The 26,789-nt window shown below is 42.3% G+C and overlaps 6 protein-coding genes across 8 annotated transcripts; 1 reads left to right on the top strand and 5 right to left on the bottom strand.

Moving 5' to 3' along the window:
• Positions 1-361: 361 nt before the first annotated feature.
• Positions 362-6,763, bottom strand: LOC143335592 (hepatoma-derived growth factor-like). The gene is made up of 6 exons (XM_076755135.1): positions 6,286-6,763; positions 4,059-4,135; positions 3,298-3,436; positions 2,643-2,801; positions 2,341-2,529; positions 362-2,179 (listed from the first exon to the last, which is right to left on the bottom strand). The coding sequence occupies exons 1-6, from the start codon at positions 6,370-6,372 to the stop codon at positions 2,159-2,161; spliced, it is 672 nt and encodes a 223-aa protein (XP_076611250.1). The 5' UTR covers positions 6,373-6,763; the 3' UTR covers positions 362-2,158.
• Positions 6,764-8,187: 1,424 nt separating this feature from the next.
• Positions 8,188-14,262, top strand: prcc (proline rich mitotic checkpoint control factor). Its single transcript, XM_076754739.1, has 7 exons — positions 8,188-8,993; positions 9,086-9,133; positions 9,487-9,978; positions 10,296-10,388; positions 10,600-10,746; positions 11,200-11,265; positions 12,158-14,262. Exons 1-7 carry the CDS (start codon positions 8,682-8,684, stop codon positions 12,242-12,244), a joined length of 1,245 nt encoding a protein of 414 aa, XP_076610854.1. The 5' UTR covers positions 8,188-8,681; the 3' UTR covers positions 12,245-14,262.
• Positions 14,263-14,374: 112 nt separating this feature from the next.
• mrpl9 (mitochondrial ribosomal protein L9) lies at positions 14,375-16,474 on the bottom strand. The gene is made up of 7 exons (XM_076754740.1): positions 16,198-16,474; positions 15,818-15,977; positions 15,586-15,710; positions 15,438-15,491; positions 15,180-15,281; positions 14,954-15,034; positions 14,375-14,659 (listed from the first exon to the last, which is right to left on the bottom strand). The coding sequence occupies exons 1-7, from the start codon at positions 16,282-16,284 to the stop codon at positions 14,495-14,497; spliced, it is 774 nt and encodes a 257-aa protein (XP_076610855.1). The 5' UTR covers positions 16,285-16,474; the 3' UTR covers positions 14,375-14,494.
• A 1,295-nt stretch (positions 16,475-17,769) lies between these two features.
• LOC143335712 (transmembrane protein 272-like) lies at positions 17,770-19,062 on the bottom strand. 2 transcript variants are annotated; one of them, XM_076755292.1, is made up of 5 exons: positions 18,948-19,062; positions 18,801-18,863; positions 18,655-18,705; positions 18,361-18,552; positions 17,770-18,140 (listed from the first exon to the last, which is right to left on the bottom strand). In XM_076755292.1, exons 2-5 carry the CDS (start codon positions 18,859-18,861, stop codon positions 17,884-17,886), a joined length of 561 nt encoding a protein of 186 aa, XP_076611407.1. In that variant the 5' UTR covers positions 18,862-18,863; positions 18,948-19,062; the 3' UTR covers positions 17,770-17,883. The 2 variants fall into 2 exon arrangements, with proteins under 2 accessions (XP_076611407.1, XP_076611408.1); XM_076755293.1 differs by lacking the exon at positions 18,948-19,062 and having other exon boundaries at positions 18,801-18,925.
• Positions 19,063-20,609: 1,547 nt separating this feature from the next.
• Positions 20,610-25,080, bottom strand: LOC143335458 (1-phosphatidylinositol phosphodiesterase-like). 2 transcript variants are annotated; one of them, XM_076754900.1, is made up of 5 exons: positions 25,048-25,080; positions 23,383-23,423; positions 22,740-22,811; positions 21,400-21,970; positions 20,610-21,132 (listed from the first exon to the last, which is right to left on the bottom strand). In XM_076754900.1, exons 3-5 carry the CDS (start codon positions 22,784-22,786, stop codon positions 20,764-20,766), a joined length of 987 nt encoding a protein of 328 aa, XP_076611015.1. In that variant the 5' UTR covers positions 22,787-22,811; positions 23,383-23,423; positions 25,048-25,080; the 3' UTR covers positions 20,610-20,763. The 2 variants fall into 2 exon arrangements, with proteins under 2 accessions (XP_076611015.1, XP_076611014.1); XM_076754899.1 differs by lacking the exon at positions 25,048-25,080 and having other exon boundaries at positions 23,383-23,458.
• Positions 25,007-26,184, bottom strand: LOC143335459 (transmembrane protein 272-like). Its single transcript, XM_076754902.1, has 5 exons — positions 26,073-26,184; positions 25,926-25,988; positions 25,780-25,830; positions 25,486-25,677; positions 25,007-25,266 (listed from the first exon to the last, which is right to left on the bottom strand). Exons 2-5 carry the CDS (start codon positions 25,984-25,986, stop codon positions 25,010-25,012), a joined length of 561 nt encoding a protein of 186 aa, XP_076611017.1. The 5' UTR covers positions 25,987-25,988; positions 26,073-26,184; the 3' UTR covers positions 25,007-25,009.
• Between the last annotated feature and the right edge of the window lie 605 nt (positions 26,185-26,789).

The following is a 26,789-nucleotide window of genomic DNA, read 5'->3' as shown; positions in this document are numbered from 1 at the left end:
TGCACACATGTACACACACACACACACACACACACACACACACACACACACACACACACACAGAGACACAAAAAGGTGCCATCATTAGTTTCATACATTTGTAACAGTGAAAAATGAGATGTGAAATGATTAATTAGGTCTGGTTGGTTTCAAAAGTAGACTTTCCTGCTTCCAACTTCACTTGAGAGCAAGAGATTGTGCACAACACAGCTGGTTAAGGAGGTGCTGAATAACTCCAGAGGATTATTTCAATGGCAGACAAGCTGCCAAAGATCAGTTTTAAGTTCTTCTCACACTGAGGAAGTGGATAATGTACGATAAGTGATCAGGGTTTACTGAGTATAAACATGACAAAAACGAGTTTTTTGTGTAATCGACATGTTTATTAAATGGACTGGCAACTACAACAGTAAACTAAGCAGCAGATTAAGATGAGTGACAGCTTCCGAAAGTAACAGAGAAAGCTTTGCCAAGAATTACACTTAAATGCCAAACTACACCCTTGGAATCAACTCCAGATTTGAGTGGGCAGCTTTGACCATTTTCTAGTCTGAGATCAGTGGTGTGGTGCAGGTGGGTATCGACACAGCGGCCATCAAAACTTTCACTTTTAAAAGCTGAGATTTCTCGGAGGTTTGTCATATCATTAACAGTGGGCTCGTGTTGCCAAACACAGGAAAGAACACTGAAGCGATGACAATGACACCCAAGTAACATGGCGAGCAGGTCGAGCATGTGTGAAAAGTCGAACCTTGAAAATTACCTATAGTGGAAAATAACAACACCACATTTTTGAACATGTTGTCTAAACAAATGTTGAAATTAAACACATCTTTAAAACATCACAACTTTGTTTCACAGCCAAAATAATAAGACCACTGAAGTAGAACAGACTCATATTCCAGTTAAATGAGTTGGGGGGGGGGGGGGGGAGGAAAAAAAAAAAAGGAAAAAAGTCAGAAACTGAAGTCTCACAGGTGGTTCACTCTGCAGATTCTTCTCATTTCGCTTTTGTATTGATCGTATGTTGGCATTGACAATGTCCGCGATACATTTCAGAGCTGAGTCATAAACATATTTGGTACAGCCAATTACTGAATGCAATTCACAATTACATCTCCAGTATCAAGCAGTGGCAGCGTTAATGTGAGCTTATCGAGAAATGATACGATCATGAAATTGAGAGCTGAGCTGATGGATTTGAATGAGGCTGCCAGATCATGTCTGCAGAAAAGAAGTGGTGACGATCATTTCTACGCCCTCCCCCCAAACACACCACGGCTCCACCTCGACTTGGAAAGTTTCAAGTCCGAGCTCCGACACAACAACATTCAGGAATGTCTTTCTGCTTTCAATAGTGCACAATCATCATGAAAAGAAGGTTACAGAGGGGTTCACAAAGTGACTTGTTTCCATCCTAGAATCGCTCTTCTCAAATGGGCTTCACACACTCAACCTGGAGAAATTTAAGCACATAATTTGGTCACCTGCAATGAAGCGTACACGACACCAAAGCAACAAAACCTGCGCTGCATAAAAACGTCGTACAGTGAACTAGACAATGATTAACGGGGCAGGAACTGAAAGTGCAACTCATCATGCATCCGATGCTTTAGGATGAGGCGGAGAAGCTAGGTGAAACAAATTGAAGTAAAACATTGTATTTATGAACTAAAGCTGAGGGCATGGGTGAAAAATTTGTTCTTATTCCTGTACAATATCTAAGTTTAAAACCATCAGATGAGAGTATTTTTCTTTTTTTGTGGTTTAAATGTTCTTTTATTTACTATATATTCAGTGTGGACTCCCTCTACACTGAAAAATGTTTTTGACACCTAGCATTCAGTCTTTATAATTATGTAATTGCACTTAGAAATAAAAAATATATACACACCAAAATCCCATTTATAAATGAGCCTCAAAGTGCTCATTTCAATTGTTTGAAATCAGATTAGCAAACTTTTTGTTTCTGGGATATATGATATCCCAAAAGTGGCAAATGAGGATTGGTTTGTCTCTCAATACAAACACTTAGGTTTTTAAAATTCTCCTATTAATTAAACAGCTGAAATCTGGCATCCTGCAGGTAATCATGTTGACGCTTGAATTCCAGAGAAAAGCATCAAAGGTTCTTGGTTTTTTCGTCTGTGAGTTGATGTTAAGCGCTGTCTGTCACAGGCTGTAGGCAGAACGGTGGAGAGCAATTAGAAGAATGATCACAGACAATTTCTCTGGCATGCAACATAAACACACAACAGTCCTCAACTATCTATCTGTACCATTACTGCAGAGTATTTCTGAATGGCCCTTTAAGCCCACATCAAGTCCTTGTAATCTCACCTTATCTGCTGTTAGCTGGCCTCCTGCTGGAGCATTTTCCTGGGCCTCTGCTTTCGACTCGCTCTGTGAGGAGGGAGCAGTTGCCTTGGGTCCAGCCACATCATTGAGCTTGGCCTCTGCATTCGACTTGTTGCCGTCTACTTTAGAGTCACCTTCCGCCTCTGTATCCTTCGGCCGCTTGGGAGATGCCTTTCAAAAGGTCGGTTTGATAAGTGTGAGAGATTGCGCAACTATGAACTGACTGTGAAGCTTTTTTGTTCGTTTGTCTGTCTGTTTTTTTGGCAGGCTCGAGTAACTCTCACCTCTGTGGACTCCTCTGCTTTTCGTTTAGTTCCTCCCCGCTCGTTCTTCTCGTCGATGACCAGGGCCCCTTCATCCTCATCACTGCTGCCCTCGGCATCTGCTTTCTCCGAACTACCTGTATCCCCCGCTCCTTCAGACGCGTTGTCCTTCTTCGATGACTGTAGGCACAAATGAAAACAAGAAAACAAAGTGTTAAATGTTGGATTAGCAAAACAGGTTTCAATTCAATTAAAAGAAAATGTGTTTAAAAAATCAGGTTGAAAACTCAAAGAGGGTAAAGTGTAGAAACAAACTTCACCAGGTTCATCCAGACGTTTGCAGAAAGAATGCATTCAAGTTTTTTGGGCTTGGTGGCTGAACGAGCCAGTTTCTACACATACCCACAATGTATAACTGGTCTAAAATACCACGTGATTAGCTGCGTTGCCTGTGGAAAAGCAGTTCAGCAGCAGAAGCTGAACTGAAAACAAGAGGTTTTCTGTAGCTGCCACTTCTGGCTTCACTTCATTACAGCTATCTCTTATATCTTAATGTACTCTTTGTCATATACCTCCCCCGGGATTTGTCCAAAATCTGTTCTTAACTTGCACAGAGCACAGAAATAGAATGGATTTCTCGCAGGACAATAAAACACTATCCGAGAGAGACACACACCTCGTAGCCTTCGTGCGTGACAGTGGGGTTGTTCTCGATCTCCCAGAGTCCCTCAGCGAAGCCTTTCCGCTTCTTTGCTTTTCCAAACTTTTCCTTATGTTCATCGTACGGGAACAAATCCTTGGCTGCCAGGAACGCCCTGTGGTGGTCATCAAGAGATATTCACACATTTCAATGACTTTTTTAAGCTGGGCATCCATTGACTGAATCACACCTATTTAAATTGTTACTGGCTGAGACGGTGTTACCCCACACAGGCAGCAGTAGATAAAACGCGACACATTCTAGTGATGTAATAATTAGTCAATTATAACTTGATCAGCACAGATCGATCAATGACAATTCTGACAACTCACTGTTCATCAAGCATCAATCACTGTGATCATCAGGGAACAATGAGCACTGACTACAAATTTAATGGTACTCTGGAAATGTAAACTTCAAATTCCAAAACAAAAGTGTGGATCGAGGGACAGTGTTATAAAAAATGTTCAGGAAAAGGTCACAAGGCCACCAGAATTGTTTTAATCATGATGAATGAAAACAAAAATTTCTGACAATCTGCCCAGTAGCTGTTAAAACATCTTGTTCAAGACCTTTACATGGAACTTAATAGCAATAAAATCACTTTCCTTGTACAAATGCACAGCTCAAATCAGTAACAAATTAGCAGAAATGAGTTCACTTTACTTGCTTCAACTGCTCCAAACTTCTTCCATTATTATGTAAAAAGATTGACAACGTGAACACATGTTACTCACGTCTCATGCGTTCCAAAAAAGAACACCTGGTACTTGTTTGAGGGGGACTTGACGGCTCCTTCGGGTAACTCGTCAATCTGTAAATTAAGAGGACAGTCTGTTAAGAAAGGATGCTGATGAATCTGAAAATCCATGGAGCTCCAACATTGTTTTAATATCCTAACAGTGAAACACACAAACGCAGGTACACAAGATCAAATTAACTGAGGTCACTTCTATTCTGATTGATGTTACGAGCTTAAAAAGATCAGAACAGGAACACGTATTGGTAGAGATTAAAGTTTAATCTGAATGTTCTCCCAAATATATTTTGATTATTTGATGTATATTCATTGATTCATCTGTTGATCTTTTGAATCAATCAATTACTTATTTGGTCTATATTTAATACTTAAAAATGGACAAATAACATCTCAAGGTAACAGTCAAAAAACAAAAATATTTCATTCACACTGATAAATTAGAGGACAGCAGCCAATCCTCATGTTTGCAGGCTTGAATCAGAAAATATTTGAGCAATTAATTATTGAAATTTATGACCGTTTTCTGTCAGTCGCCTCATGAAATAAATGTCCCAACAGTCGGGGTCTTAACGCTAAATTAAGCTTATAGGACTGGGCAGTCATGCAACACAATGCAGCACTCTTCACTGCTAATTGAGAGGTATTTTAAACGTATTGCTCAGCGTGATGAGGCACTGCCAGCTACTGTAAAATTCACTTCAATCTGAACTCCTAATGAGCCCACTGAGAACAGGGGTCACTCCACTTTTTGCTTCATTTCTCGTGTTAGCTTGGCCAACATTTAGTCGTGTATAATAAGAGAGCACAGCAGGGCACGGCGGCACAGGAAAGAGCCATTATGATGGCCGAGTATGGCGTTCCTTTGCCTCTGCCAGACAGGCCTTTTGGCATTCCCAGATAGGGCCACTGTGTCAGGGGGTAGGTGGGGCAGGGCCTGCAGCCTGCTGACATGGGCATGGCTGATAAGACTGAGAAAAAGGAGGGAAGGGGCACAGATCAATTCTGACTCTACCTATTTTGTCAGATTCATTGTTTTTCCTTACTTAAAGGCACTGTTAATACCGCCAGAGCTGTTGTATGGGCGGTAGCAATGTGTTTTACCAATCATCTGTAAGACTGGCTGCTAAATCAAAAGCAGAAACAAACTCCTTTTCTGTCTCCTTTTCAACTGCACAGGCCAGTTGTGGTTGGAGGTTACGTGTTATTTTGTTTCCACATTTTTCCATTTTAGCTTTTTGGCTCTAGTGCAGCATGAAGAGCCAAACATTTTGGGTTATTTTTACATCCATTTCTTTTCTTCCTATTTTGTATATGCATAACTGTGAGGCTGCGTTTTAGAGGGAAACGTAGCATTAATCTAGTTAGACTTGAAAGTTCACAATTTCTCTCATGCTGGATGATTAGGAAACACTGACGGCAATGTGGAACGGGTAGACATTACGTTATGGTCTTATAATACTGTTTTTATTAGCCTGGACCGAATTCTAACGTAATGGAAGTAATTAAACCTTACGAGGAGAAACGCCGTTAGCTAGCGTTACTTATTGCAACAAGTGTGGGCGGAGAGTCATGTTTACAAAGCACCAAAGCATATGGCTACACCAGCAGCCATGTGTAGTCTGTAATGCAACAGTTAATAAGAGGGGGAAAAAAACTTAAAAGTTATTCAGCACGTAACTTAGCTAAGTTACAACGTGGCTTCGTGTCTGTCCTCAGACAGTCCGACATTAGCGTTGAGCTAACGTTTGCTACTAGACAAACGTTAACGTCGTGTATGACATGACCGTCAATTTGAAGCCGACGTTGTTACCCAACTGCTATTTTTAACGGTCACGAAAAGATTTGAGTTAACATTAGCCTAACGGGCCCCTGGGACAAGAAAGCGGCACATGACAAGCAGCGTTGGTGGCAAAGAGCAGCTAGTAACAACATTCACATTTAGCTAGCCGAGCAGGGCACTGGGGTGTCTGTCTGCACGATGAATCACCCGAAAGAAATTTACTGTATACAGTTGGCTAGCTGTGTGTGGATGCTGGGCTGGGCAACGTTAGCTAACGCGACCGAGCTAAGCTAACTCATGGTAGCTAACGCTAACTACCGTTAGGCCTCGCAGGTAAACAAGTGATAGGAGCAGGCAGCCAAACGGACTGAAATGAATGTCTAACCCAAGGCTGGGAACAAGAGATTTAACGTCGGGTGCTTACCCTCGCAGGCCAGTGTGGATACCCCTTCATTTTAGCAAATACAAGATCTCCAGGTTTGTATTCTCTTTGCCTGTTGGACCTCGGCATGTTTCTTGCAGAAATGGCTTGCTATGTGAGATATATGTGTAATTACAACACCGGAGTAGTTTTAATGTGATGCGGTATCCGGATTGGTCAACACCTGCAGCAAACAAGCCAAGCGTCGGTTTGTCATCCAAATTAACCAGGCGCGGAAAACTGTAGCGAAGACGCGGCGGGCGACTTTTTTTTCGCGGATTCTGTGGACTGTAACCGCGGCCGATGATAACGACGCCGTCCTAGGTTATGTGTGAATAACGTTACGATTGCTAAAACGCTGAAACTAGTTCGTTTTGACGTTATCCCACAAGCCACTGGTTCGTCCCCCGGACTGTTTGGGTTTGAAATTGAAACCCGCTTCCCACTTTGCAGACGCGCCCCCAGTAAGGTACCTGAAGCTGCACAGTGGCGCCCCTGTTGACCAAAGCCTCATACTGCAGGTAGACCTCACATGTAAACCCCAACAACACTAATGTGAGAAAAGCAAGCAATAAATATTATTTACGTGGAAACAGGGCAATTATTTGACTGAAATAGAAAGTCAGGATATCAAAACACATTTTAAGGAATTTACCTTTAGTCAGCCACATGGCTGGATTAACCTGCTAGGAGGCCCATTGTGAAGGAGAGCCACTGGGCCCATAACAGCCTGTTTCATCCTCTCTGTGCATTATGTTCAGTTTTTCAATGCTTGAATACTGCCAATTTATCAATATGTAGCATGCAAGCACAGAACTGAAATAATAAAAGTATTGAAATACAATTTCACACAAGGACCCTCTTCAAGATATCATGGCCTCTCAGAGGAGCCCACCTTAAGGCCCATATCACGTCAGCTAATATTGTGTTTCAGTGGTGCATATTTCCAAACAACATTTCAATACAGTTAGGATAAGCTTGCAGCTTTGAGTTGTCCACTTTGCCCACTTGGTCATTTATGTTTGTTAATCAAGCAAACCATTAGAGTAAAGACCCAGACTAACCGAAAATATGTATAAAACACAAATTCTTTCAGCAGTCTTATTATCTGACAGTCACTCCCACACACATCACTCCATTATCAGGTAAGGTTGTCATTGCCACACATCTATCTGTCAAAAACAGCTTAAATCCCAATTTTTATTAATTCCAATCGGTTGAAAAAAATGTGGAAACCCAAACATTAGACCCATGTGATTGTTGGACACCTTGATCCAAAAGCATGACCATTAATATTCTGCTTTTGCAGCCTCTAACAGACTTTGGGACAAGATTTGGTGGGACCTGGCTGCAGGGGTTTGTGAGGTGGTCTGAGAATATGTTTGAGGGGTGTTTGAAATCAGTACTCTGTCCATTTCTTTATGGACCTTGATTTGCACATGGGCGCCTTGTTATTTTGAAACAGGTAAAGGCCTTCCTCAAACAAAGTTGCAAGCATGCCTTTTATAAAGTATTAGTTGTTCATGTAGCAGTATGATTTTTCTTTAATTGGAACTGATGAACTAGCCATGGATGTCCTAATCCACTAGGGGGCCGCTAAGCAAAAATGAATTATTGGCCCCTTACCAGTGGACACAGTGAACCAGGGGCTTTTTTTGGCCTATGGTGCCTAGACAAAATGTCTAAGCTTGTAATTATAGAATGTAAACTCGTATTGCTAAACCCCACGAATTCAGTGTGACAACGGCTCTAAACACCAAAGTCTCTCTGAATTAGATTTTCTTTTTTTTTTTTTTTCCAGACACTGTACATGGATGACGATACGCACTCGGTCCGTTAGGGGCGCGAATGCCCTGAAGTTGTTCACCACCCGATAACAAATAAGCGAAGAAGAAAGAGCTGCGCAGAAAGCTGCGCAGTTGTCGTATCTTCAGTCATGAATGATGGAGGCGAATGTTTTGATGGAGTCTAGGGACTGAAAAAAAAGCTCCGCTGTTGAGTCGTGAAACACAGCTGCTTCATCAACCGACGTTGTGTTGTGTGCAGTAACAGGACTGAGACGAGTTTAATTCGACTAAACGAGGAAGGGTCAATAAGCTAATATCGTTTGCTGCGGCGGCCTAGCTAACATTAGCCAGCGGGTGAAGTTGGGACAGTCCTTCAATTGATGAGCTCCCTGCGAGGCCCTCTTTTAACCTGCTTTGTTTTTCACGATACAACTCCACAGGGAATTATTTTATTATCTGTGTGGCTATAGTGATCCAAGATTATCCTACCTTTAACTGAAGTAAGATCGTCGGAAAGCGTGAGTACGGCTTCTTGAGACCTAACCAAGGAGAAGTGGTTATCCATGTCCACGAGTTACTGCAGATTAATAATATTTAATAACATCAGCAAACATGTCTTTAGTAGCCTATGGCAGCAGTGATGAGAGTGACTCAGAAGAAACCTCAACCTCTTCCGCAACGGAGAGCAGAGTCAGCGCAGGGGGGCTTTTCTCAGTCCTTCCCGCTCCTAAAAAGTCAGGATCGGCAGGAGGGAACTATGGACCAAGCAAGGAGACAAAAGCGAACTTTTCAGCGGGCGACAGCACGTCAAACGATGACCTAGATCCTCAGGCATCTAAAGGAGGCTTATTTTCTAGTCTGCCTAAGCCGAAGAAGCGAACAGAGCCTGTCAAGATCACTGTGCCACTGGTCGAGAGACGGGATGTGAGTTAGATCAACCGTTTGCTTGCACATTTTGTTGCTTCTGTGGTGTATAATCAGGTTATAATTCATAATTATCCACTTCTTGTTCATAGTCAGACTCTGATGATGACGAACCAGCAAAGAAGAAACCACAACCTCAGGTGAGAATCTCACAGTGTGCGACTGCATTCACAGTAACCTGAATTGTTCTCACCATAGGTCATTTTATTCAAAGCACTCAAACCTGTTTTGAGATGAATTACCATTAGAACAGGACTTGCTCAGTGTGGAGACCCTATAGATGACCGAATGTGACTTCATCTCCCCCATAATACAGGAGTAACTCTTCTGTCATGTGTGACCTTTTCCTAATCACACTGTGCAATTGTGTGCACGTGATATGAAGAGTATTTGTGACAAACAACACTTGATGTTGAACTAGCATCCAGAACCCATGAAAGCTTTCCCTGAACTCACACTGCCCCTTTCCATCCATATCGCTTGCCTCTTCCAGGGTGCAGGTTCAGGCCTGTCCTCCCTTCTACCACAACCCAAAAACCTGACAGTGAAGGAGATCGACAGACCCCTGATTCCTCATGCACTCACCAAGCGGCAAGAACCCAAAGGACCCAAGCCTGGGACGCCCGCTCAGGGTCTGCTTGGCTCCAGTGCATCCCCTTCTGCTATCAAGGCTGCAGCAAAGTCAGCCGCCCTGCAGCTGGCCAGACAAATAGCCACAGACGACCAGGATAACGAGGAGGACATAACCCCTCAGAACTACTTTTCTCTGGGCGAGAGCTCCCAGCCTCTCCCCTCAGTCATCCCAAGCTTCGACCCCGAACCAGGAGACAGACCCGCAGAGCTTCTTCCTTTTTCACCTGCAGATGAGCCGGGTCAGTCAGATGCCCCTCTCGACTTTGGAGGGAGCCATGAAGGAGCTGGTGCTTGGGGAGGTCAATATCCTCAGTATCAACAGCCTGTGACAGGCCCAGAAGCTTTCCCACCGGTAATCATGACTCACGCAGTGACTTTAGATCTAGATGGCTTTAGATTCAGATTACACTATGTTTAAATTTACCTCCATGATTACATGAACTGGTATCTTAAAGAATAAGTTGAAGCCAATCCATTTCAAAATGCAGTCCACATGTAAATGCTGGATTATCTTATTAACATCCCAAGTAAGCTAACTGTGTGAACTATGGTAATTTAGGGGAAACCAGAGGTCTGCCTGCACAAATCAAAAACAATCGACAAGAGATAAACGAGGTGAAAACTGAATATGAATTTTGGTGACATCCCAAATATTTTCTCCTTGGACAGGGATACTATAATGAGCCATACTACCAGGATCCTAACCCCGGACTGGAAGAGGCTGAAGAGCCCGGCCATTCTGCCATGTTTGATGATGAAGCGGTAAGCAGAGTGCAGCTTCTTCTATCTGTATTGTTTTGCTCTGTAATTCCATACTAAATAAAAAGGTTCATTCCAGACATGTTTGCAGTTGTATCAGGCTCATGATCTCACAATTTACATTCAACATTAGCTACTAATTCAAAACATATGAGTCTATGACCTTAAAGCTGGGTTGAAAACGTTGTTTGAGCTTTTTCTTCCTGTTCTTCAGTTCATGCGGCTGCAGGGGAAACGGAACAGGGGCAAAGAGGAGGTGAAGTTTCTGGAGATCAAAGGGGACGACCAGCTGAGTGGCAACCAGCAGTGGATGACCAAGAGCATGACAGAAGAGAAGCAGACCCGTCAGTCCTTCAGCAAGGTGAGCTGACGACATCCCTGTTTGGTCTGGCTCTGGAGAAATTGACAGGGTTGGGTGGAAGGTTGTGGTAAGGTATATGTTCAGGATTTTGCTCAGCTTCTGAAAAGCAGAAGGATGTTTTGTGCTTTTTGTTCACTATTGATTGACACTCAGTTGAGACTGAGAATGCCTAAAGCCCTCCGGTCATAGCACGTAAATAGAATATTTCTTGGCCTGATTAAACAGGCTGCCTTTCCTCTCTAACATGAACAGACACAGGAAAGGAAATGGCTTCTGTAATTTGACTCCTGATGTTTCTACTGCAAAAAAGATGGGCTTGATACTTAAAGGGCTGTTATCAAAATGATTTCCTGTAAGTTAAAAAGCATAAAAAGTCAGAGCACATCCTGACATGTGAGTTTGGCATTGCATCACATTTCACTCAATGTAATGCATATTTTTCCATTTCCACAGAAAAAAGGAGAAGGACCCACAGGACAACAGCGACGCAAGCATCAGATAACATATCTCATTCATCAGGTGAGTGACTCCAAAGCACAAATTGTAATTATACTGCTTATACTAAAATTTGGCCTCTGCTCGTGTATCTGAGTGACCTTGGGAGATATCTGTGCAGATGTACGTATAGCAGGGCCTTTACAGGACGACACCATGGTTTCACATCTTTCTGTCCCGTGCAGACATTAATGTGTTGGTACAAAGTCACCCTGTTTGTGTTTTCTTCTGCTAATTCTGTGGATGAACAGGGGCCATCTCCCTTAAAGTCAGTGCAGTCCTTCAAACACTCCTTCATAGTGCTTTTGACACCAAAGCAGTGCAGGATTTACCGGGGCGGGATTCAGATTTCAGTCAAAATCATTGATGTTGAAACACAAACAGAAAATACTGTGCAAGACTAATATAACTAAATTCAAAGCTTATCACTCAGTAGGGTTTGAAGGCAACAGAGAGCAGGATGGAGGCATACCAAGAGTCTGCACTCCCACTGCGACATGTCTGGACACGTTCAACTCCAGGTCGTCTTTTGCCGCCATGCTTGTTTGTACAGCGCAAACCTCAAGCCTTATACCTGTGGTTTGTACAGTAAACTGCAAGAAAAGTTAATGACAAGCCCACACAAGGCATTCAAACAAGCTGAAGAAGTACGACCAGATTCCACCAAAGCTGGGACGCTGCGTAAAACAGAATTAAATCAGATTGTGACAACTCGCTAATCCTTTTTGACATATACTCAAGTGAAAACATCACAAAGACAAAATAGTTTAAGTTTTACCTCATAAACTTCTTTATTTTTGTAAATATATGCTATTTGATGCAGCAACACGACTTCCTTGAAATTTAATGTTTGGAAAGGTATTACCTGTGTGAGACTTAGTCTTGCTGAAGCTGACGTGACTTTCCTCGTCCACAGGCAAAGGAACGCGAGTTGGAGCTGAAGAACAGCTGGGCAGAAAACAAGCTAACCCGCCGGCAGACCCAGGCCAAATATGGTTTCTAAATGTCATACTGTGGACTCTTGAGGGCATGTGGATACCCTGCATCAGAAAGTAGAGTAGAGCTCTCCAGATTTTCCTACGCAAAGACAAAACTTGTGTTTGGGAAGAAACTATACATACCTTAAAACAGATTTTTCCCTCCTGCCCTTCTTCCTGTGTTTGTGTTGCACTGTTCATATTCAGTAGTTCTTTTGGTCAGCTGTTTTATAAGGTGTCACTGTACCAAAAATCCAGTCACAGTAAATATAGGCGCTATAGCTACATGAGTGTTATAGTGTTCTTAAGGCACCTGCAGCCAGTCAGTGGGAGAGATGATGTCATGTGACCCTGAAGTGGCCATTATACATGTTTTCCTTTTGGATGTGTCTGCTTCCTGTTCATGCATCACACACTGATGTATGACTCCTTTTTTTTTGTTGTTTGTTTGTTTTTTGTGATCGACGGACGACGCTGCAGAGCAGGTTTGGTTCTCTGGCAGTCATACAAATGTCAGTAAAATGTCGCCGTTGATGGTGAGAAATGAACTGGAGTCATTTGAAAGCTGTGACAAGCGACACATTTATACGGGGAATTGACAACTTTGTGATAAAAAATAAAGATGCTGGGATACATGAGTGTGGTAGCTCATAATAACTCATTAAATTAAGGGTGTAAATGTTTTCCTTGCCTGTGTTGCTCTTATTTTATCCCTTATTTTCTGGGTCTTTTTTATGTTCTGATATTAAAATTCATAAATTGCCAGAGAACCAAACATGCATTTCAGTTTCAGCTGGTTCTTCCGCTGCCAGCAGGCCAGAGAACCATGAGATTTTTCACAGGAAACAGGAACTGTACCTCAGTGTAACCTGGCTGCATCCAGCATGCGTCTTACCGATTCAGTTTTCTCTTAAATCCTAATGGTGAGTCTTTTTATTATCATGAGTTGATGTGATTGGCAGTGAGGAAACACATTAAGGTCTTGAAGATACCCTAAAGAGCGAATGCTTTCATGTCAAGTTGATGTTTTATTTAAGGTGGTTTAGAGGAAGTTGTAACTATTTCTGCTGCTCCAGTGTTAAAATCCTGTCGTCAAAAAGAATCAGGAATATCTGCGTGTGTGGCTTGTTCCCTGCCAGCGTGCCAGAATGTTTAAAATACACTGAAGACTTCTGTCAAAGGAAACTGCGATGAACTGTTGAATGCAGTGAAACAAAATACGGCCAGTCTCTGCAGCTTTGGAGAATATTGCAGCTTTATGCTTTTAAATGGCTGTAAAGATCGACCTTGCGTCAGTCTTTCCCTGCAAAACGGCCTTTTAAATGACTTTACATCGAGGCACCGGCATCTGTTCACCCTCTCTCGCCTCCTGTAACAAAGCAACAGGAGGTCTACCCTCCAGTATGTTTTTTAGTTTTCCAAGCAGGAAATGGAGCATTACGTGGACTCATGAGCCACGTTGCTTCCACATGGACAACATTTCATCACACATGGGATTTTGCAGCGTGCTTCATATGTAACCTATAGCTGGGTGTGGTGGCGGCTCTGTAGTCGTCCACCTTCACATGCACAACCCCCTCTGCGTCAAAACCTAATCAGATTTTTGGCAGAAACGTACCAGCAGTCCAGAGATATTGCTTCAGCCAGCCCAAAGCAAGCAGCTGACAGTCAGAATACATATCCTCACACATATCTTAGTGACAGGAAGATGAGTTATAGAGCTTCAACAGATTCAATGTTTCTTGTGAGAGTTCCAGCTTGCTTTTCTTCTTGTACCTTATCTTTGACATCTCTAGGACAGTGCAAAGGATAACGTTTCTTTAAGATTAATCTGACGTTCACATCACTCCTTTGTTAATTAGAAATCTGTCTCCTGGGACAAAAACAAGCATGTTTCTTTCTGAGGTAAAAGCCTGTGTCAGGCACTGATGCTCCACATTCAGTGACGAGCACATCTAACGGCATTGTTGCTTACCCTCTACTTTTCTTACATGTGTTTTTCTGTTAAAATTTGTGAATAAATCTTTTCCTTTCTGGCTCCGTACCTTTAAATGCAACTGAGTAGTTTTTGGTTATGACACCACAGTGATGCTGGTTTGGTTACTAAAGGTCAGTTTATCCAACTAAAATGGAAGGATGCACCCTTGAGCTGAATTGAAATGAACATTTTAATAATCAAGCAGACAACAGTTTCTATGCATGTATAATGTGTATTACAGGTAAACATTTCAGTTCTGCGGTCATGATTTTGAGTCCTTTAGTCCTTTTTGGAGCTGTCACTTGGTGGTGCTGTTGTGTCCTGACTCCACATCAGCAGGCTCTGAAATATTTGCGGCTCGCTGTTTCTGCATTTGTTTTTTCAACTGCCTCTGATTGCTTGCAGACAGGTCCTCGTATGGCACCACGGACACGGGGACGCGAACTGTGTCAATTCCATTAATCTGGGAGATAAAAATATGAAGAATAAGAAGGTCTCTGGTAGAATAAACAGCCTTAACTTCTGGTTAGTGAGTTCTTTAATTATTTTTGGGTACAGGGGACTGACATGAAGAAGTGCTCTTAGCAGAGACAGATGAGCAAAAGACTCAAAGTAATTCTCTACTGAACATGTTTGCTATTTCTTACATGTGGCTACTGGATTTCAAGAATAAAAACATTTTGTGCAACATGCAGTACACATATGTAACACTTGTCTAGTTTGGAATCAATTACTACAAACAAAAAACATTTCTTACCGTGACTTCACACCAGTAGTCACCCACGTCCTTGACTGACTCAAATGGAAAACTCAGTGCATGAGGCGGTACAACGACTCCCTGTTGAGAAAACATTTTATTAAAGTCAATAACTTTTTACTTTTGCATTCAGCAGAGGCTTAACTTGCTATCAAACAGGATGTTTCTCAGGGTTTTGAGCAGATAACGTCATGCAGGGGAGCAGAAAAGATGAACTCAGACATACCCTCTTCTGAAACTGTCTACAGATGACCTCTTTAGTGACCTGGAATCCATCCAGTGGCATTTGGTTTATCCTCAACTTGGAGCGTTTAAGGAACTCCATGGTCTGGAAAACACAGAAAACCTTTGTTAAAACACTGATGGCTGTTCATCTACTGTTCATCTCTTAATCATTGTGGCTCAAGTACAGGACTTAGAGCAAGTTGAGAAGAAAAATTTGGAAATAAATACTTTTAAACATCTTCAGTTGATGAAAACTCACCATCTGTCCAGTGCGGGTCTGGACTCTTTCGTCCGGCTTCCCCTCATGCAAAAGCTGTTGGTGAACAAAGTGACAATGATCAATAGGTATATATCACTATCTGATACATGGGGGGAAATAAATAACAGTATTGAAATGCAATACACACTCGTAACTCCTCAGCAAACATCTGTTTGTGCTCCGGTGATGGATACACTGCGAGGCCTTGGGGCAGCAGCTTGTTTCTGCCGACAGACTTTTTCACAAACACGGTGTCTCCTCGCCCGCCGAGCTCTGCCAGAACAAACACAATGCAAAGACTTGAATACATCTTATACTTCCTGCGACATTGCCATAGTGTGAGGTGCATGTGATCTCTTGAGAGTCTTGTCGATGCTCACTGGGCACTGTCTGAGTCAGGATGAGTTCCATCTTCTCCTTGGGAAGCTGTTGGGTGTCTTCAACCAGCTTGTAGATTCTGTGTCTCCGAGGGTGAAGCCTGGGCGGCCTGCCTACTTTAGATAAGGGCACCTGCCACCAGCGCTCCACCACAACTGTGTTCTGTGGAAACACCAAGCATGAATTTTTACGTCTGCCGTCACATCAAATGTTGTTATAGAGGTGAACTGTAGCCTTCAAGAAGCTTCACTTGTGAATGTGAATTCACACACACACACACACACACACACACACACTTATATATGTGCGTTGACACTCCTCGGCTGTTTCATTGACACTGACATACTTTCATATTTGTGTTGGTAAATGCAGAGATACTAACCTGAGCAGGAGTCACGAAGAAGCTCCTGACAGCAGGCTGGCTGAGCAGGTCCTGAAGGACACGGCGGCCGCAGCTCCACATGTTCATTCAACTCCGCAAAACACCACCGTCCACTATTTTATTCTAGATAATTAAAGAAATTCACTGCAGCCTTGGCTTACGGACCTCCACCATCTATTTATTATTCTATCACAGTCAGCCAACTACAGTAAGCATGTTAGCTAACGGCTAACAGGCGTTTGTCAAGTTGTGTGACGTAAAAGGACCCCAGCAGGTCTAATAGTAGTCCCGAAAAAAGCCCGAATTAAAAGAAAATCTCAAAATCCGTATACTGCTTTGTCACACGACTAACCTCGTCTCGTTTTGAATTGAATCTGGATTTCAATATTATGTAAATACTCTCTTTTTCTTTTTTGTTTTCTTCTTAATTTTCACCTTTTCATTCCATAAAAATATTAAGGATACAAACGCAACATACAGTATACCATAGGATGAACACACACACACACACACACACACACACACACACACACACACACACACACTGTTATATATACATACTGTTATAGAATAAACTTGAATATATACATACAGAGAGTCATGTATATATAATTTATTTGTATTTGGGGACATTACATAGACTTACATTCGTTCCCTGGAGAGCTTCCCTAACCATAACCAAAACCATTACTTGCCTAACCCTAAACCTATCCTAACATTAACCCCAGTCTTCATTTTAAAATTTAAAGATTTACATTTTGAGGACTTGCATTTTGTCATAGGGACACACAATGTGACTGTGTAAACATATTTATGTCCCCACAAGGAATACATGCTACACACACACACACACACACACACACACACACACACACACACACACACAGAGCAGAGTAGAATATATAAACACAATACCAATAACAGTTTATTCTCCATCTCAATACTGAATCAATATTAGCTGCCACTTGATCATCTAACAATTTATCTTCTCTCGGCTCAGACATGAACTGGTTGATGTCAGCAGGTTCAGCTCAGTGACAGAAGCAGTGCTTGATGTGATGTTTCAGCATGTCTTTGATTTGACTGAACTGACCTGTGGAGGATTCATGTTGAATTACGCCGGGCAGAGCTGCCTCGCTGCAGCGTCTTGCGTGTTGTAATACAAAACCAACATAACAAAATGTTGCAAAAAACGTTACTTAAGTCTCCAGTGAAGTAAGGAATCATTCTTCAAACATTTACAGGAAGATTGCAGAAAAGACAAATCTTGCCGAGAGCTTGTGTGAAGCTGCTGTTTGAATACTTTTACCTGTAGCTGCCTACAACTTACATTGTTGTCACAATACCAGAATCTTAAACTTTGGTACTATGGTAGCATAAAAAAACAATATGAACAGTAATGGACACTTTCTTCTCTGTAGTTTCACTGGTTCAGTTGAAAATCTGATCACAATCTGATTTTTTTAAAAATAGTTTTGGTAATAATACTACTGAATGTATAATCAAACAGAGATCGTATCGTTTTAAAAATGTGGTATCAAACAAGTATTGAAGTATTGATACTTTGCCAACCTTACCTAGTGTGCAACTATAGAAACTACAGAAAATAATGAAAATAAACCTCAGTAACAGGAGCAGAATCAGTCAAAATTTGAACATTTGGACAACAGAAAACAAAAAATGAAATCACACATCACCAGCAGTGGGTTCTTCACTTATCGCACCATAGAAACTACTGCGGCTGGGTATCAGTCTGCGTCTTGCAGTTACAGTCTTACAGCAGGTCAGTAGACTGAAGCAACAACCGCAGACGAACATCAGAGTCACAGTGACCCACAGCAGGGTGGTGACGATGAAGGCAAACTGGTAGGCCGTCCGGTGGCAGTAACGAGCTATTCCGGGCGTGTAGTTGGGAGGATATACAGGATAAACCCAGGTCGTGCCTACAGGGGAAGATTTCAGTTCAACTTCGAGTTAAAACTACACACTGAAAAAAAAAACCACGGTGACACACACTTCTGTGCACCAATCAGGATTCAGCAAGATTTGAATCAGAATCTGATGACAGTTGGTGGATTGTTTGGTCACCGTCCAATCTGATCAAACTGCACCCACACAGGTTTTCAGTGTCAAGCTTTTATAGTATGTTTGTTTTTCTCCCACCTGCAATGAACCAGCCCAAAGTGAAGACGTGCAGAACGGTCGTGCAGGCCAAGCTTAGGCTGGAGATACATCCTCCCTCCCAGATGCTCCTGGTGTAGGTCAGAGACAGAGAGAGGATGCTGGACGCTCCCAGCACTATCAGGTAGATGGGTATGTTGGGTTGCAATGGACAACGGCCCAGATGTGTCACCCCTGTGATGCAGGCGTCCAGAATTGGAAAAATGTCACCACTAAAGACTCCAAAACATACTGCTTACACAAAATATGCCAGTGATCAAACTGAAGAAAACCCACCCACACCAATGGCTGCGATCATAACCATCCACCAGATGATGTTCACCACAACTACAAGACAGGAAGAAGGAGAGGGTCAACGATGGTCGTAACAGTAAAACATAAAATAAGGCAGTCATCAGTGTGATGGAAGAAAGACGTCTCACCAGTTGTTGAAATCACCAGGGCGCTCTGAGGCCTGGAGTCCTCCTGTGGACACGGGTCCATATCTGCAGTGGACAAAGTAAGAGTCTTGTCACACAAACACAAACAGGAAGAGGAGCTGCTGCTGCTGCAGCGGTGCCACACTGTACCTGTCCTGCTCTGAATGGACACACTTTGAAGCCTTTTTCTTCCTCCACTATTCACCAAGTGAGTGTTGAACCATGCATGAGTTGGTCCGAGTCACCTACTAACAAACTCTCTACTTTGCTAACATCCTTTGCCGTTTTGGCAGGATGTTAAGACATATATGCCGAAGCCTTTCAACAACTGTTTCGCAACACTGTGACTAGGAGGAAATATTCTACAAGCTGCTATCTGATACAAACTGCATGCAAAGTGTGTTCCAAGCCACAAACCAGTCACATGGTGCTTTTCTTTTTCTCTTGCAAACCACACTTCTAGAAATTTTATATTTTGCAGTTCACTGGACATAATCAATAGATGTGAATGGGATTGCATGGTGCAGCACGAGGACTCAATAGATGCAGTCCAGCACAGAAAAGACTATGTGCACAACAGAAAAGGAAGAGCTTTATTATCAGCTCTCATCAGTGTGGTAGTAAACGCACAGGCTGCACAGTCATCACACATTTTATCTCTTCTGTAGAGCAGGTGGACAGTAAAAACTGAGTGGAAATGGAAATACATGACACTTTCTACTTTTATACCGCCTCATTTCAGAGGGAAATATTGTACTTTATAGTCCACTACATTTATCTTTGATATGTAAAATTGGTGGAGTGCCCCTTTGAAGGAATTGAATAAAATGTAAAAGGTAACAGTAAACCATGCAAATACAATAAAGCCAAGGTGAACTCAGCTGTCTGCTTCAGCACAGATGTGGCTCAACTTCTGCAAGTCTTGATGCAAAGGTTGACACACTTGTTTCCTACCAGGCAGTTGGCCATCACCTCACACACAAGCGAGTCGGAACAGGATGATGGTGCCCACACAGCTTCACGCCTCTGCAGCAGCACTGCCACCCTGTGACCATGAAACACGACTGCTTACATCCAGTGATGGATGTCACTTAAGTACATTTACTCAAAGAACTGTACTTAAGCACAACTTTGAGGTACCGTTACTTGAGTATTTCCACTTTATGCTACTTTATTCTTCAGTCTACTACGTTTTGGAGGACAAATATAGTACTTTTTACCCCCTGACATTTATTTGATGTCTTTAGCTACTAGTTACTTACAGATTCGGATTATTCATATTGTACATAAATCAACTAATCAATTATGATGTATTATTACAGATTAAAATAATTAAAATGAGCCCCACTTTTAGTAGCTGCAACATGAATGAACACATTAACACACAAATCATTATAATCCATATTATACTTTTCTGAAACGCTCCATTCTGCACTTTGACTGTTGGTACTTTTGATGCTAATACTGTCGTACTTTTACTTAAGTCAGATTCTTTCAATGCAGGACTACAGTAGTACTTCTTCCCCCACTGCTTAGATCTGTACCAGCTAAAACATAACTGCTGATAGCGATTCAGAGAGAACAAAACCTGGCACTGTCAAGAAATATCTGTATCAGCAGTTGGACTGGTGTTCTTTTACCCGGGTGGAGCAGAACATTATTGTTATTCACTCAGCTTATTTTGGCTTTATGACAGTTTCCAAATGACCTGACCGATGATGTGTATTCACAAACAGCAACTGAAACGCACGTAAGCAGTTTCCAAAGCAGTTTATTTTCAATTTGCCATTTCTGAGTTATCTTTATGTGACATTTTATTTTGTTGCCAGTTTCTTTGTTGAATGACACAATGAGAAGTTTCATTCAAGGTTCATTATAGTAAAGCAGTTTGGACACACTTCACTACTGAATTGGAGCTCAGTTTCTCATTGATTGTACAGTTATTGACCCGTCTACTGATCCCTCTTTAATGTTTGATCAGCCTCTCTGTCAGTGAAGAAATGACACGTTTCAAACTTGCCTTTCTAGGCACTGGGTTAAAGGCCTGACTTCTCTTTCTGCTCTCTCTCAGTTTAAAGCCAATGATCATTTGAATAATAGGAGCACTGGGGAAGTCCATGCAAATGATTCCAAGGCGCTGGTTCAGGTCCGTCTTGGCCTTCAGGTAGTTGTACAGCTGTGCGTTGATGCGCTTAGCGATGGCTCTGGGGTACACTAACACACCCGCTCCACTGCTGTAGGTGAGGAAAATCTGGGCCATGTTTCCTGTGGGTGCAGCCTCCAGGTGGTTGTAGACACTCTTCCACTTGTCCGCCACATTCAGAAGTGTGGGTACCTACAGGGAACAGCAAATAACTCAAAAGCATCAATTTTCAATTCTGAAAATATTTCATGAGTTATACGATGCTTTTATGAGACACTTTCATGAGTTCCTTTTCTACACTTTTTGCTCGACTCAAATGGAAAAAGTGCTCCATCAGGTCATACATGGAGGCTGGAGGATGTGATGGTACCCCTCAAATTTTGTCCTTTTTGCTTTTTTGTTGTTGGGTTTGATGTGCTTGTTTGTTGATTTTTATTGTGAAATTTGATATTTCTATACCCTCCAGTCATCAGCTATGTCCAGGGAATCATAGCACATCCCCAAGTCTCCCCCAGAAAACTCCTGCAGGATGATGAGTTTCCCTCTGGCCTCTGCCATGGTTGGCACCAGCCGGCTGTGCCACAGCAGGTCCCAGTCAGCGTAGCGATGGATGTAGTCTACCACAGCACCGTAGATGTTGCCCGTCTCACTGAACTCCTCCTTCAGACGCATCAGCACCGTTTCACTGGGATACTCTCGGAGGAAGTCAGCCACACCCTCCAGCACGTGGCCGAAGTGCGCCCGCTGATATGACACCCCGTGATGGATGGTGAGGTTCCCCTTGACGTGACGGACACGGATGTCTAGGAAGCGGACGCCGGCTCGCAGCTGGGAGGCCAGGCTCCAGGTCTGGCACTCGGCGTACACACCGCCGTACACGGCCATGGTGTTGTGCGTCCCAGGCATGGTGACCTCAGACAGCAGCTGATCATTGGGGATGCTGGCCATCCAGGACGGGTTGAGGAACTGTGGGTTGGGTGTGTCATCATAGTCGGGTCTCTGAATGGCACCGTGACTCAAACCAATGACTCTAAAACACAAGTGAGATTTGTCAGAGGCATCGTCTTTGTGGTCAGTGCATCAGGTTCTCACAGGAGTCTTATCCTTCAGGATGTGGGTGTTTTAAAGCTTCTTGAGACTGAAACTGACAATAAAGGTGATATAAAAACAGTTAAAAAAAAAAAAAAAAAAAAATATATATATATATATATATATATTTTTTTTTTTAACTTTTGTTATATTCTTACATTTTCTATATGTTTGTCGAGGTAAAGATGGAATGTCCAACTTTAAGCATTCACATGGTCAGAATTAACAATAGGATGTCTTGATCATGACTAACTTGAAATAATAATATAACATAAAATCTAAAATGGGAATGCAAATGTTAATATTGTGCATTATTAATCTGAGGCATGCTTTACTCTACTTGGAAAATTATTCGTAATTATTCCCAGGTCATTTTTATCCTTTTGTGAAGCTTAGTCTGCGTGTTTTCTTTCAGATGTTTTCGTATATTTCTACATATATTTTATATGTATCTATTAATTTATTTCACATATAGTGTTTGGGTTTATAGCCTGTGATTGTTTTAGCTATTCAATATGTGCGTTTCTTCTTTTCTCTATTCATCATGTGTGTATTTCTTGACTTAAGTGACGAGCTGCTGCATAAAACTGCTTTCAGATGAATAAAGTTGTATTCAACTGAAAACAAAAATGGGATGCAGACAAATACAACAGTATTTAGTTTGATAGAATAATAATGGTATCACTATGGTACATTTTCAATTTACTCACCCCACTAGTACCATCAGTTTAACCAATATCTTCTGCATTTTCATCATGTCTGATCAGCTCTGACAACAGCGTCTATTATCAGCAGAGGAAAAGCAAGAAAAATACAACTGAGGTCAGCATTAAGTGAATAACAAAATGGCCAATAAGATGATCATTTAATTAGCTGTGTGATGTTGGATCACTCAGAAGATGCAAAAGCCAATTCTGCATGTGGATGATATGATTTTCCTTCCTCACTCTGCACCTGGTTGTATAAATCCTTCAAGTACTTTTAAACATTCAGATAACATGGAGTATTTTCCCAATATTTTCACAAGTTATGGGAACAAAACAGAGTAGATAGTAAAACTAAATTTCCTCTCAGCTCTAATTGTCTCCCAGGCTAACACCCATGGGCATATCACTGAAAAAAAGAAGAAAAAAAAACACTTTCTCTTTGTGAAAGTATGTCAACCAATACAGAAACCAAACAAACAGTGGAAACAATTCGATCCTGGTCCGGGCTGAGGTTGACCTCAGCTCACCCCTCTGGGCCATTTCAATGGAAGGCTTAAACCTTTCTAATCCCAAAAGTGAACCAAACCATCCACTGCTGCTGTGTCAAACCTGCTGATGTGCTGCTGTCGTCTGCTGCGGTTCATACCTGAAACCAGAAGGTGTTCGTCCTCAGTCGACTCCGGGTGACTGGGGACAGAAAGAGGGACAGAGAGAGAGAGCGGATTGGAGGGGTCAGAGGCAAAATGACACAGTCAATGTGTCGACCAGTGACTAGGAGGAAATATTCTACAAGCCGCTATCTGATACAGACTGCATGCAAAGTGTGTTCCAAGCCACAAACCAGTCACATGGTGCTTTTCTTTTTCTCTTGCAAACCACACTTCTAGACAGTTTATATTTTGCAGTTCACTGGACATAATCAATAGATGTGAATGGGATTGCATGGTGCAGCACAAGGACTCAATCGATGCAGTCCAGCACAGAAAAGACTATGTGCACGACAGAAAAGGAAGAGCTGTATCATCAGTGTGGTAGTAAATGCACAGGCTGCACAGTTGTCACACATTTTATCTCTTCTGTAGAGCAGGTGGACAGTAAAAACTGAGTGGAAATGGAAATACATGACACTTTCTACTTTTATACCGCCTCATTTCAGAGGGAAATATTGTACTTTAAAGTCCACTACATTTATCTTTGATATGTAAAATTGGTGGAGTGCCCCTTTGAAGGAGTTGAATAAAATGTAAAAGGTAACAGTAAACCATGCAAATACAATAAAGCCAAGGTGAACTCAGCTGTCTGCTTCAGCACAGATGTGGCTCAACTTCTGCAAGTCTTGATGCAAAGGTTGACACACTTGTTTCCTACCAGGCAGTTGGCCATCACCTCACACACAAGCGAGTCGGAACAGGATGATGGTGCCCACACAGCTTCACACCTCTGCAGCAGCACTGCCACCCTGTGACCATGAAACACGACTGCCTACATCCAGTGATGGATGTCACTTAAGTACATTTACTCAAAGAACTGTACTTAAGCACAACTTTGAGGTACCGTTACTTGAGTATTTCCACTTTATGCTACTTTATTCTTCACTCCACTACATTTGACAGAAGCAGTGCGGTTGCTTGATGTGATGTTTCAGCAGGTCTTTGATTTGACTGAACTGACCTGTGGAGGATTCATGTTGAATTACGCCGGGCAGAGCTGCCTCGCTGCAGCGTCTTGCGTGTTGTAATACAAAACCAACATGCCAAAATGTTGCAAAAAACGTTACTTACGTCTCCAGTGAAGTAAGGCATCTTTCTTCAAACATTTACAGGAAGATTGCAGAAAAGACAAATCTTGCCGAGAGCTTGTGTGAAGCTGCAGTTTGAATACTTTCACCTGTAGCTGCCTACAACTTACAATGTTGTGACAATACCAGAATCTTAAACTTTGGTACTATGGTAGCATAAAAAAACAATATGAACAGTAATGGACACTTTCTTCTCTGTAGTTTCACTGGTTCAGTTGAAAATCTGATCGCAATCTGATTTTTTAAAAATAGTTTTGGTAATAATACTACTGAATGTATAATTTAACAGAGATCGTATCGTTTTAAAATGTGGTATCAAACAAGTATTGAAGTATTGATACTTTTGCCAACCTTACCTAGTGTGCAACTATAGAAACTACAGAAAATAATGAAAATAAACCTCAGTAACAGGAGCAGAATCAGTCAAAATTTGAACATTTGGAGATATTTGGACAACAGAAAACAAACAATGAAATCACACATCACCAGCAGTGGGTTCTACACTTGTCGCACCATAGAAACTACTGCGGCTGGGTATCAGTCTGCGTCTTGCAGTTACAGTCTTACAGCAGGTCAGTAGACTGAAGCAACAACCGCAGACGAACATCAGAGTCACAGTGACCCACAGCAGGGTGGTGACGATGAAGGCAAACTGGTAGGCCGTCCGGTGGCAGTAACGAGCTATTCCGGGCGTGTAGTTGGGAGGATATACAGGATAAACCCAGGTCGTGCCTACAGGGGAAGATTTCAGTTCAACTTCGAGTTAAAACTACACACTGAAAAAAAAAACAGGGTGACACACACTTCTGTGCACCAATCAGGATTCAGCAAGATTTGAATCAGAATCTGATGACAGTTGGTGGATTGTTTGGTCACCGTCCAATCTGATCAAACTGCACCCACACAGGTTTTCAGTGTCAAGCTTTTATAGTATGTTTGTTTTTCTCCCACCTGCAATGAACCAGCCCAAAGTGAAGACGTGCAGAACGGTCGTGCAGGCCAAGCTTAGGCTGGAGATACATCCTCCCTCCCAGATGCTCCTGGTGTAGGTCAGAGACAGAGAGAGGATGCTGGACGCTCCCAGCACTATCAGGTAGATGGGGATGTTGGGTTGCAATGGACAACGGCCCAGATGTGTCACCCCTGTGATGCAGGCGTCCAGAATTGGAAAAATGTCACCACTAAAGACTCCAAAACATACTGCTTACACAAAATATGCCAGTGATCAAACTGAAGAAAACCCACCCACACCAATGGCTGCGATCATAACCATCCACCAGATAATGTTCACCACAACTACAAGACAGGAAGAAGGAGAGGGTCAACGATGGTCGTAACAGTAAAACATAAAATAAGGCAGTCGTCAGTGTGATGGAAGAAAGACGTCTCACCAGTTGTTGAAATCACCAGGGCGCTCTGAGGCCTGGAGTCCTCCTGTGGACACGGGTCCATATCTGCAGTGGACAAAGTAAGAGTCTTGTCACACAAACACAAACAGGAAGAGGAGCTGCTGCTGCTGCAGCGGTGCCACACTGTACCTGTCCTGCTCTGAATGGACACACTTTGAAGCCTTTTTCTTCCTCCACTATTCACCAAGTGAGTGTTGAACCATGCATGAGTTGGTCCGAGTCACCTACTAACAAACTCTCTACTTTGCTAACATCCTTTGCCGTTTTGGCAGGATGTTAAGACATATATGCCGAAGCCTTTCAACAACTGTTTCGCAACACTGTGACTAGGAGGAAATATTCTACAAGCTGCTATCTGATACAAACTGCATGCAAAGTGTGTTCCAAGCCACAAACCAGTCACGTGGTGCTTTTCTTTTTCTCTTGCAAACCACACTTCTAGAAATTTTATATTTTGCAGTTCACTGGACATAATCAATAGATGTGAATGGGATTGCATGGTGCAGCACGGGGACTCAATAGATGCAGTCCAGCACAGAAAAGACTATGTGCACGACAGAAAAGGAAGAGCTGTATTATCAGCTCTCATCAGTGTGGTAGTAAACGCACAGGCTGCACAGTCATCACACATTTTATCTCTTCTGTAGAGCAGGTGGACAGTAAAAACTGAGTGGAAATGGAAATACATGACACTTTCTACTTTTATACCGCCTCATTTCAGAGGGAAATATTGTACTTTATAGTCCACTACATTTATCTTTGATATGTAAAATTGGTGGAGTGCCCCTTTGAAGGAGTTGAATAAAATGTAAAAGGTAACAGTAAACCATGCAAATACAATAAAGC

The sequence above is a fragment of the Chaetodon auriga genome, chromosome 17 (genome assembly GCF_051107435.1).
Source record: "Chaetodon auriga isolate fChaAug3 chromosome 17, fChaAug3.hap1, whole genome shotgun sequence".
NCBI lineage: Eukaryota > Metazoa > Chordata > Actinopteri > Chaetodontiformes > Chaetodontidae > Chaetodon > Chaetodon auriga.
This window is presented reverse-complemented; position numbering and strand designations above follow the sequence as displayed.